At 44.0% G+C, this 12,487-nt stretch overlaps 1 protein-coding gene across 4 annotated transcripts in view; it reads left to right on the forward strand.

Moving 5' to 3' along the window:
• Window positions 1-12,487, forward strand: part of SUCLG2 (succinate-CoA ligase GDP-forming subunit beta) — a 295,805-nt gene that overhangs the window by 153,500 nt on the left and 129,818 nt on the right. For all 4 annotated transcript variants that reach the window (XM_002713297.6, XM_089305440.1, XM_089305438.1 and 1 more), the window contains 2 exons: window positions 4,255-4,407; window positions 6,177-6,266. In XM_002713297.6, coding sequence (XP_002713343.1) covers window positions 4,255-4,407; window positions 6,177-6,266 — 243 coding nt within the window. The remainder of the gene's footprint in view (window positions 1-4,254; window positions 4,408-6,176; window positions 6,267-12,487) is intronic.

The following is a 12,487-nucleotide window of genomic DNA, read 5'->3' on the forward strand; positions in this document are numbered from 1 at the left end:
CCCTTGAGAAAAATATTGCTGAGATTTTTGCATAGGAATTTTGTTAGACCTGCAAACTCATTGGGAGAGAGTTGACATCTTTGCTATGGTAGGTCTGATACTACATAAATATAATTTGTCTCACCTTTTTCTTAGATCTGCTTTGATTCATTTCGCAGGTATTATATGAATTTCTATGTATACATTTGGCATTTTTAGGTTTATTCTGAATATTTCTATTTTTTATTTTGCCAATTGTTGGTGGTGTTTATATTCATAATTTTAATGTCCAGCAGGTTCATTGTTACTTGGTGTTGATTCTTTTAAATGTTTAGTTGACTTCCGTAATGAAATTTCATGGGCCTGCAAATTTCTTTATCTTTGCCCATGGCTGTTTCCGCATTGCCAATTTTTCCAGCACCAAGTCGGAGACTTAGGAGTCCAAAAGCAAACGCAAGGAGCCTCATCATCATCTCCTTCCTTGAATCTCAAATCCCCTAGTTCCTCTGCCTTCTTCTGTGTGACTTTCAGAGTTACCTTAAGTTTTCTGTGTATTTATTGTCCAGGTTTGTTTGTGCCTTGCCAAGGAAAAGAGAGAAGTGTCTTTTTCATGTTCTCAAAAGGGAAAAGTATTCCGGATTATAGAAACTTTAGTTTTTCAATTCCTTTGAGAAACTGTTTAAACACACAGATTATTTTTGCTCATCGAATGTTTGTTTTCTAATGTGTGTTCCTTGGGAATATGAAGTGGGCTCCTCAGTGTGGTCCATGATTCAGAACCAAGAATGGTGACTGCTCTACAATAAATGCAGAAATGGAGAGTCTACTTTTAGTCTTTGCTGTCACGGTCCCTGTATGGTTTGTCACTGGGAGTCATTTGCTGACCACATTTTGAATAGCACCATATTTTTTAAAACATAGATACAACGATTAGAGAAAGAAAGTTAAGAAGCTTTCTGTGCCTGGGAGCCCACAAAAAAAGATGCACTGCTGGTCTAACTCGCAGAGGAAGGAGGCTCTTTTGAAATGCATCTCAGGGGATCAGAGTTGGTGGAGCCCATATACATTTCTCTCCAGCTATTCCCAAAACAGTAAGATATCGTGGGTCGTATGGATGGCTCATAATGTTCCAAATTGGCCTTTGTATGGAATATCATGAATGATCACCTAATAGTCGGTATTTCCTCAAGGACATTGTTTTTCTTTTTAAAGATTTATTTTTTAACATTTGAAAGGCAGAGTTACAGAGACAGGAGGAGAGACACACCCACAGAGAGAGAGAGAGAGAGAGAGAGAGAGCGCACGCGTGCACACGCAATCTTCTGTCAGCTGGTTCACTCCCCAAATAGCAGTGGGCCAGGCTGGAGCTAGGAGCTTGGAGCTTCTTCTTGGTCTCCCACATGTGTGCAGGAGCCCAAGCTTTTCGGCTATCCTCCACTGCTTTCCCAAGCACATTAGCAGGAACCGTGTTGCAAGTAGAACAGCCAAATCTTGTACCGGTGCCCGTAAAGGCTGCCAGCATTGCAGGTGGAGGCTTAACCTGCTGTACCACAATGTTGGCCCCAACAGGGCGGCTGTTTTCACAAAGATTATTTCTGCCATGTAGGAGCTGCTTTTGAGACCTCAGCTGCTCTTTACAAACAGAAATGTGGTAGAAAGCAGAGCACTGAGAATAGGACTCTTGAGTGACACTTGCCCTCTAAAGTTGTAATGTTGTGTGGCTTCTCAGAATGACCACTGAAAGTCACTACCTGCCATTCACTGGACCAACTCAGTGTTAGAAAGGGGACAGTAGTTAGGCCACGAAATCTGAAAGCACAAACAAAATGCTTCTGTATTTTGTGCCCCTTACATTTACATTTCTTAGAAATAATACTGTTTCCTCATTTTTAGAAGAAATGATTGTTTTCATGTCTTAAAATGTAAAAACATTCATTAATGCAGAGTTCAAGTTCTTCCTATAGATTGCGTATTGTTGTATTTGATAATGAAAGAAAAGGGCTGAGTATTTTTGCTTCAGATACTGGCTGACCCTCCAGTCAGAAATTCTGAGAGAGTGACTGTGCTTTTAGCATCTGAAACCTGGCAGGAAACTTAGATACTCGGGGACAGTTGATCGCCACTGGCCTGCATTGTGGGAAAGAAGAACCAGCTGAAAGCAGTAATGTTCTGTGATAATTCTTACAGTGCTTGTTACAAAATAGTTCTTAAGTGCCCATGAGCTTCCATTTGTGACAGAGGAGTCGATCTGAATAACATTGTGTTTTATTTTTAATAGGTGATAAAGTCAATAAAGGTTTAAAAAGAAAGAATACTATTCTCATTACATTGTAACATTTTAGGTCATTATATATTTATTCCATTCCAGAGGGAGAGGGGGAGGGAGCAGGAGAGGGAGAGGGAGGTCTTCTTTTAAATATTCAGTTACAAACCTAAGCACTACTGCTATTTTCCTTATCCATAAGGATACTAAAAAAAATTAAGTTGTGTGGAGAAAGACAATCACTAAAGTAGCATTTTTCAGATTGATTGATTGATTTGAAAGGCAGAGTTAAGGAGGGAGATTTTCCAACCCTTGGTTCACTCTGTAAATGGCTGTGACAGCCAGGGCTGGGCCAGGCCGAAGCAAGGAGCCAAGAGCTTCCTCGGGGTCTCCCACGTGGGTGGCAGGGGCCCAAACACTTGAGTCATCGTATGCTGCTTTCCCAGCTCATTAATAGTTTGATGGGATGCTGGCATTGCACGAGGCAGCTTAACTTCTAGGCTGTGCCACAACGCTGGCCCTTGAAAATAGCATTTTAGGAAAACTGAAGTCCATTTATGTCTGTAACCTACTTGTACTGTGTAGTCAGAGTGAAAAGCAGGGATCTTAGGAAAATGTCCCAGTTCTAATATTAAGACTGGGGGTCTGTAAGGAAAAAAAAGGGACAAAGATGTTCAAGAATGTCTGCTGTGCTTGTCCTGTGCAGAGCAAGTCTGTTACCTGTTACCATGGTGCCTACAGATCCATGTAAGATGGACTAGCCAGGTAGTCCTGGTGCAATTGCTCCCTACAATTGGAGCTGTGCGCAAGATGAGGACACCTGGCTGAGGCAGTGAGTGTGGAGTGCGTTGCTTCCATCCCACTCACCTTTGCCAGTCATGGTCCTGGCACGTGATCATGTCCTGGCCGAGGAGGAGGTGCCCAGGTGCCTGTTCTGATTCTCACACACAGGCTAGCAAGGTGAGCTCCTAACTGCCATGAGTCCCAGGGCCGCAAGGATATGGATGTGTTGGAGATGAAAACAAAACTCTGTTCTTTTCGTTTATATACTTGGGGTGTCATTTGCATTTTTGAATAGGCAAATGTTAGGTTTTTAAATTAAAAGAAAATATCAAATGAAACTCGATTAAGAGACAACAGTGTATTAACATAAGAAGCATCACAGGGGCCAGCACCTTGGCTCACTTGGCTAATCCTCCCCCTGCGGCACCAGCACTCCGGGTTCTAGTCCCGCTTGGGGCGCCGGATTCTGTCCCCGTTGCCCCTCTTCCAGCTCAGCTCTCTGCTGTGGCCCGGGAAGGCAGTGAAGGATGGCCCAAGTGCTTGGGCCCTGCACCCGCATGGGAGACCAGGAGGAAGCGCCTGGCTCCTGGCTTCGGATGGGTGCAGTGTGCTGGCCATAGTGGCCATTTGAGGTGGTGAACCAACGGAAGGAAGACCTTTCTCTCTGTTTCTCTCTCTAACTCTGCCTGTCCAAAAAAAAAAAAAAAAGGAAGGAGGACCTTTCTCTCTGTCTCTCTCACTGACTGTCTAACTCTGCCTGTCAAAAAAAAAAAAAAAAAAAAAAAAACAAAAAAAAAAACCATCACACATACTGTAAAAGATTGCCTCTTTGGCAGTCAAGCTTCATTTTCCATCAGTGGCATCTGAGAAAAGTCAGTGTAATAGTATTTATGTACTGTTAATATCTAAAATTAAAATAACACTTGTTTCCCTGGAGTTTTTCTTAAGTGACAGTGTTTCTCACGGCAGAAAGAAAAAGATTAAAGTGAGAAGGTTCCTTTAGGCAAACAATTCCTATGATTTAACAAGTGAACAAGATCAATTAAAGAGATGAAAATAGGCATTGTGTACCAGGAGAACAGAACTCTAAAATCTCAGGAAGCTAATTCGCTGGGTTAGAGAGGAGCCTGAACAGGAACGCATTTGATTTGTGTAGCAAGTTTGTATAGATTTCCAAATGGAAATCAGCTTGAGGCTGAATTAAGTTGCCTTTCCCATTGCTGTGATAGGTGATGGTTGCCGAAGCCTTGGACATTTCCCGAGAAACCTACCTGGCGATTCTGATGGACAGGTCATGCAATGGCCCTGTGCTGGTGGGCAGCCCACAGGGGGGTGTTGACATTGAAGAAGTGGCAGCTTCGAATCCAGAACTTATTTTTAAGGTAAGTTTGAATTTCTGGCTCCCTTGTTTGATTGATTGTTAGAGTAGAAGCTGTTAAATGCGTACTGCAGAGTAGAAGACTGGCAGGAATAGGTCTGTTCCTGGAATGTGAAGTGTGAGGTTGAGTCCTTTTTCTCCCTGGGTATCCAGGTGAGGCTTGGGTTGAAGCAAGTTTTCACGGGCTTTTTTCTTGCTTGGCCTTATCTTTACCCCTCATTTCTTTCAACCTGCCCTGAGAATTAGCCAATAGGAGAGGGATGTGATATTTCCATGCCCTTTTGGTGGCTGCTGCCTCAATTAACATTTAGATATGATCCAGAAATTCTCTCCTAGGAGACCAGGTGTGAACCTGAAGGTACCTTGAGGTTCTCTAGTACCAACATAAAATGGAATTGTCCCCAGGTCCAGATTCTGTCCGTTTGTTTCGGTCCTTGGAATCCTATTGTCCCCTGTATTGATATTAAGATTGACTTCAGTCCAAAGAGCTGGAAAGTCATGTCCAACTACTCAGCAAGTTTCTCAGAGTCTCTAAGCCTCATTTTTACATACGGTCAGTGGTACCATGTAGAATTGTGAGGATTAAATGAGGTGATATGTGTAAAGTGCTTCTTAAACTACCTCAGCTATAAGAAAAAAAAAAAGCTAAGGTCTTATAATTCTAGTTTTTCATGTGGTGTCTTAGTGTCAAGATGACTAAAGATTTGTAACAGAAACATTATTTCTTACTTTAAAATGTATTGATTTTATTTTTTTGAAATTCAAAGAGACTGAAAGAGAAACACATCTCCTGTCTGCTGTTTCACTCCCCAGTCGCCCATAAAAGCCAGGGCTGGGCCAGACTGGAGCGAGGAGCCCAGAATTCAGTCTGGGTCCCTGCCACCCACCTGCCCCCGTGGTGCACATTAGCAGGAAACTGGAATCCGGATCAGAGCAGCACTTGACCTGAGGCACCCCGTGGGAGACAAGGCATCCATAGTGACATCTTAACACCTTTGCCAAGCACTCAACTCTCTGTATTGATTTTAAAAAATCATTTTGCTTCTGTTTGAAAGGGAATTTTATTTCTTGGATCTCTTTATTTAAATAATTTACTCATATGCTGGTGATTTGATTTTAAAATATGTTTACAATGTTATGTATTTACATTAAGTACCTTGGAAGCTAAGTTCACACTTTACAGTCTGGTTTACCAATAATACCTTGCCATTTTCAAAGTTAATATTATTTAAAACAAGCCCTTCTGTTTGTTAAGAGAATGAGAGAATGCATAAAATAATGTGTCTGACCACATGCATCTTTTTTGCGAGAATGCTACTGTGTAGAGCTAGGTATTATCAATTATTATCACCATCAGTAGACTTTAAATCATAAGATAATATTTAGCCTGTGTATGACAAGCTCTAAACTTAACAACAATATTAGGCAGAAAAACCTTATTTTGGAAGCCTTCCAAGAGATGTCATAAAAATTAACTGACTAAATATTCGTCAGTGCCATCTGTACAGTAATTAAAAGTGAAACCTGGCATCAGATTGCCTTGTCAGCGTGCCACCTTGAAGAATTATATAGTTTTTGGAAGGGCTGTTTCGTAGATGGTCTGCTAATTAAAACACACCCCAGGGCAGCCATGGTGGCCCTGCTCAGAGATCTCTGGAAAGGTGCCACACTTTAATTACTCATTTGCAAATAAATACTAAGCATTTTCTTTTGAGGTTGTAAGTCTTCTCAGTGGATTATCTGTTTTTCACTCATTTGATTCCTTCTTCCTAGGAGCAAATTGACATTTTTGAAGGGATAAAGGACAGCCAGGCTCAGCGGATGGCAGAAAACCTAGGCTTCCTTGGGCCTTTGAAAAACCAGGTACAGGAGGAACGGGAAGATGAGTGTGTGTCTAACTTGTTTCAGAAAACATTAGGGCTCTTGCTTAATTGCCTGGAATATTTTTGATTACCAGGAAACAGTATTGTTTATTGCTTTATAATTTTTGTTTCCAGTTGTTTATGGTCATGAAAAGTATTTTCCTTAGTGTTCTAAAAGAAGATTTTATGACACATATGTTTATATACATATACCTACACACACACACAAACACACACATCAGTGTGTGTTGCACACCAACACGCATACTTTGTGATAGATGTATGATAAACTGTTTTGTCGGTAACGTTGACCTGGTACCTGTCTGACTCAGTCTGTCTGAGCTTCTGTTTCACCATCTGTGAAATGGGAATGATGATGCTTCCTAACTAAGAGACATATGTGTGCATTGATTTAGTGGGCTGTGAGCATGCCTGTTACTGTATTCTATAAAGTCCAGTTAGGATTTTTCTGAATAACATACATTAATTAACTGATTGCTGTTTTTTCATAGCTAATGGGCATTTCAGAGGAATACTGGTGGCATGAAAGTGAAATTTCACAGAGAACAGCTTAAAATATGCCAGATGAATAATTAAATCCCTTGGCTACAAAGGCAGAAAAATTGTCCTTAGAGCAGTTGAAGGACAGAGTCTGTCTTGGGCATCCTCACCCTGTCCTGCCTTTGGGTCCAGCTCATGGCTCCTGGTGATAAGTCCACAAAGCCACGTTTCCTTGTCCCATAGCTCCATCAGAAGAGCTTGCTGGCTACTTCTTCCTTTGATTACTCTGACATGTTAATAACTCCAGCTTGCACATGCACACCCATGGCTGTGTGTATGTGTGTACATGCGTGTGCCCTGGTCTGGGGCTCCGTGATGGTTACAGAGTATACCCTTTAATTATGCTGCATTATTTTCATAAAACAGTAGATTCTGACCTTTCTTTTTTCTTCTTTTGACTCTTACCTCTAGAAATTTAGTGACAGTAGTAGACAGTCAAAGAATGGTGAAGCCAAATAAGATTTTTAAAATGTGTGTGTTTAAATAAGGGAGAGCAGCACTTCATTTCGAAATGGGAGTAAAGATTCCCTTGGAAAGCAGAAGATTCAGGATGGTGGAAGGGGACAGGATAACCCAGGAGCAAACCTTAGGACAGGTGAGAAAGGGCCGGTCATTGTCACTTCTGAGACTGACAAAGCCACACCAAGGGAGTGATCTGTTAAAGGAAGACACTGGAGTAGTCCTGGATCCCTGCTGCAGCAGTGAGTTTCACCTCCCGAGAGTATAGCTGCTAGCCACAGCAGCCAATGCGCTGCATATTTGTTCCTGGTCTTCTTGTGTAGTAGTTTCGTTCAGAGAGAGCCACTCTGCCGTCTGGTCTGTGCGTTCCAGCTACACTGTCCTGTGTCCAGCTCCACCATGTACCTAGTAACCCTGCTCACCTCCTCCGTAGCTCTTTGAACACCTGTGTTTCTGTTACTTGCAGTCACCTTTCCTAGACCCTAATCTGCACCACAGCAGGGCCGGTGTCCGTACCACTCACTGCAGTGTCGCTGAAAGCCTGCAAAGTGCTTGGCATATATATATATATATATATATATATATATATATATATATATATCAGTTGCCCAAGAAACATTTGTCATATGCATGAATCAGTGAAACAACACAGCTAGAATGTCAACTTTGAAGAATTTCCTAGGGAGTCAGCAGGAGGTAGCTTTACATGGCAGAAGAATAAATCTGGAGTGGAAAAATCTGCTGATCACATGGTTTGAAAGCTCAGGAGGGGGCTCTAGAGAAGTAATAGCATTATGTACATCAAAGGACTCCCCCATATATTGTACGAGAAACCTTAGGATTATTTATAGGTCTTAATCATGTTTTCCCAGTGCCAAAAGCACTCGAGGGTTTTTGTTTTGATTTTTGTTTTCAGTTTCTTTGAGAGGGAGGGAGAGAATTCCTGACTGCTGATGCACTTCCCAAATGCCTCTAGCAGTCAGAGCTGGGCCAGGTTGAAGCTGGAAGTCAGGAATTTAGTCCAGGGGACCCATGTGAGTGGCAGGGACCCAACTACTTGGGCCATCACATACTGGTTCTCAGAGTGCATTAGCAGGCAGCTGGAATTGGAAGCAGGAAGCCAGAATTGGAACTGGAAGCCAGGCCCTCTCCTATGACATGCAGCTGTCCCAGGTGGTATCTTACTTGGTGCGCCAAACGCCTGCCCCTCAAGGTGTACATGGCTTCACGATGGGACAAATGTGGGCATGCAGGTACTCAGGGGTCATTCAGTTGCTACGTTGTCATATTTTTCACTTATCAAGGAAAGGAAAGTCAGTGGTTAATTGATTTTTCTTTGGTTTTCATTGCCTACCTGGCAAAGACTTTATGTTGTTGTTTGCTCAGCAGCTTGGAGCAGGCCCTGGTTGTGTGCTGCTCCCACTGCTAGACCAGGGAGCACAGAGGTCATGAGGAATAGCCCTTACTCTCCAGAACCTCACAGACCAGTGCAGGTCAGCCTGTTGGCTTACAGTACTGAGGGGTAGGCCCAGGGAGGCATTGCACAGGACAGAGAGAAAAGTTGATCTCAGTTGTGGGCAGGTTTGTTAGAATTTGCTCATTTGGGGACACCCCATTGGATTTGTATAGCAGACAGGGTACATGGCATGGAGCTCAGGGGTGGCTGGGCCCTGGGATTATTGATTGGGGAGTCTCTGTGATGCCTGCTCACATGGAGACCATTGAAATGATCCAGTGGGCCAGCGCACAGTGACCAGGGAAGGGAAGGCATCTCAGTGGACACCAGCCGCTTGTCTTTCATACAGAAATTATGTGTCAAGTCCCCTCTGATTCACCGTGTCTGTGAAAGTGACTTCATTTTCATACAGGATGTGCCTTGGCCATATTGGAGGGCCTTCACTCATGGGTGAACAACATAAGAAATGATTATTTTATTAAATTGTTAGTGTGTTTCCTGTGATTCATGCCCACTTCCTCTAAACCATGGTTTATTATTTGACACCACAAAAAAATAAGTAAAAGCTACCAAGTATGTGTTCCTGTCTAAAATCTGTTGTTCTACAAGGGTGTGTTGTGGTGGTGGAGGGGGAAAGACAGAAAAGCCATTTTTTTTTTTAAGATTTATTTATTTGAAGGTCAGAGTTACACAGAAGAGAGGCAGAGAGAGAGAGAGAGGTCTTTCATCTGATGGTTCACTCCCCAATTGGCTGCAACAGCTGGAGTTGCTCCAATCCGAAACCAGGAGCCAAGAGCTTCTTCTGGGTTTCCCACACGGGTGCAGGAGCCCAAGATCTTGGGCCATCTTCTACTGCTTTCCCAGGCCATAGCAGAAAGCTGGATAGGAAGTGGAACAGCCAGGTCTCGAACCAGTGCGCATATGGGATGCTGGCGCTTCAGGCAAGGGCGTTAACCCAGTGTGCCACAGCACCGGCCCCCAGAAAAGCTTTTTATGACTGAAATCTCATAAAATGACCATACTTACTCATAAGGAAAGAGATGCAAAATACATCTCTCTGTGAAGTAAAAAGATAACTCTTTTTTACATAACAGACAAGCTGAGTGGCCGTCCATCCATTGGGAGAGGCAGAGCAGTCTCTGTTCTCCTGGCTTATAAAGGGATGAAAATTAGGAAAGGCTTCCACCAAGAGCAATTGAAACAGAATCTCTCAGTAGTTAAAATGTCTGTTCCCCTTTCTGCTCAGCTCTGGGGAATTTACCCTAGAAATGTTTAGCCTCAGTGTGGTAAGTAATAACAAACAACTAGAAATAATTCAGGAGCAGATGTTGAACATTTAAGATGCCTGTGTCCCATTTTTGGGTACCTGAGTTTGATTCCGACCTCCGACGCCTGACTACAGCTTCTCGGGAGGCAGCAGTGATAGCTCAACTGATTGGTTCCTGCCACCCACATGGGAAATGCGGCTCCTCACTTTGGCTCCCAGTTCAGGGCTGCTGGGAACATCTGGGGAGTGAGCCAGTGGATGAGAACTTGGACGCCCTCTCTGTTTCTCTGCCTCTCAAATTATTTAAGGAAAAAAAAAAAAACAGAAACAGAATCCAACATTATAATTAGTTATATGAGAAATAAGTTGTGATACAACAAGAATGCAGCAAATTAAAAGAGTAAGAGTGATTTACATATGTGGCTAATGAAGCATCTACAAAGTCTGTTAAGGAAGAATTAAGATACAGAACCATGACTCACTGGGTTAATCCTCCACCTGCGGCACTGGCATCCCATATAGGCGCCAGGTTCTAGTCCCGGCTGCTCCTCTTCCAGTCCAGCTCTCTGCTGTGGCCCGGGAAGGCAGTGGAGGATGGCCCAAGTGCTTGGGCGCCTGCGCCCGTGTGGGAGACCAGGAGGAGGCACTTGGCTCCTGGCTTTGGATCGGCTTAGTTCCAGCTGTGGCGGCCATTTGGGGAGTGAACCAGGGGTGGGGAAAGACCTTTTCTCTCTCTCTCTCACTGTCTGTAACTCTACCAGTCAAATAAATAAATAAAATCTTTTTTTTTAAAAAAAGATACAGAACCAAGTTTTTTTTTTTTTTTTTTTTTTTTTTTTTGAGAAAGGATAGAGGATATGCAGACTTGCGTGTGTATAAAATATGTCTTAGGTGAAGGCCAAATTGCCAAGGTACTTGCTGCAGGGGGGCTTGTGGAGCTGTGTGGCTGAGGGTTACCACTGGAGGAAACCCTTGAATACTTTGGGAATTTTGTACCTATACAAGTAGTATGTAGCCATAAACATGACTAGATGCCTGGTCTTACTACTGTGTTTTACTTATTTCATTGGCAGAGAGAGAGAGAGAGGAACTCAATCTATGCCTGCCAGGTGACTATCAAGGACTCAGCTTCTTGATCCAGCACCTGTTATATTAGCAGGAAGCTGGAACTGGGAGCTGAGCCGGAACTTGATCCCCGGCACTGCCCTGTGGGATGTGTACATCCTCTGCCTTGACTTGACTGCTTGGTCAGTCTCCTACCCTGTCTAGTCATATTCATTATGGACATTTGTTTACATCCATACATTGGGTTTCAAGTTAGGATTTAAGTGAATTTATAGATAGATATCATATTCATTAAGATAGCATAGAATACATCTAGAGGAGACCTTCCATTTAAACCTGGAACCACGTCCTGTGTTTATGCCAGTGGAGATTTATTTGGGGGAATTTGTTACATAGTAGCTACAGGACTGAGAAATTTAAGAGTACACAGGGAAGCCACCTGCAGCTAAACAGTACTAGCAAATTGCTCCTGCACGTGGGCTCTAGGCACAGGAGAGAAGGCCATGGTGCTACTGGCCCTTGGACACAGAAGCTGGAACTCTGGTGGGCATCTCTTATTGTAGCTGGCACCATAGGAGGAGCCGCTGGCCCAGGCAGCAGGAGAGGAGTGGAAGCACCCTGGCTTTTCCCTTGCTCCCACCTCTTGTCTCCCACCACTGCTTCCCATTGGCTGAACTGCTCTGGAAGCCAGCTGGCCAGCGACTTTGATGGATCAACTCCCCAGACCCAAAGCACAGAGGTGGGAAAGGGCCAAAAACTAAAGCTCTGATGGTTGAAAAGCAAGTCTGGGAAACAAGAGTGGTGCTGAAGCCCAGTGCTCAGCCAACCACCATGGTCTCTGCTGGGGCAGATGTGAGCTTTCAGGTCGCACCAGGGCTCCTGTTGGCCTCCCAGACCCCAGCCTGCACGTGAATTAGAAGCCGGCTGAGAACAGTGAAGTCAAGGGAGTAACGCTGGGCACACCTCGGGTACTCTTGTCCGTTGTGTGTGCCTTTTTTTTTTTTTTTATTTTTTTTTTATTTTTTTATTTTTTGACAGGCAGAGAGAGAGACAGAGAGAAAGGTATTCCTTTTCCGTTGGTTCACCCTCCAATGGCCGCCGCGGCTGGCGTGCTGCGGCCGGCGCACTGCGCTGATCCGATGGCAGAAGCCAGGTACTTCTGGTCTCCCATGGGGTGCAGGGCCCAAGCACCTGGGCCATCCTCCACTGCACTCCCTGGCCACAGCAGAGAGCTGGCCTGGAAGAAGGGCAACCGGGACAGAATCCAGCGCCCCGACCGGGACTAGAACCCGGTGTGCCGGCGCCGCTAGTCGGAGGATTAGCCTAGTGAGCCGCGGCGCCGGCCCGTTGTGTGCTTTTATGACAATCTGCCTTCAGTTTGAACTGTGCTTCAACTCTGCTGCTTAAGACCTTC

The sequence above is a fragment of the Oryctolagus cuniculus genome, chromosome 10 (assembly GCF_051225735.1).
Source record: "Oryctolagus cuniculus isolate XC-2025 breed Fujian yellow rabbit chromosome 10, ASM5122573v1, whole genome shotgun sequence".
NCBI classification, from domain to species: domain Eukaryota; kingdom Metazoa; phylum Chordata; class Mammalia; order Lagomorpha; family Leporidae; genus Oryctolagus; species Oryctolagus cuniculus.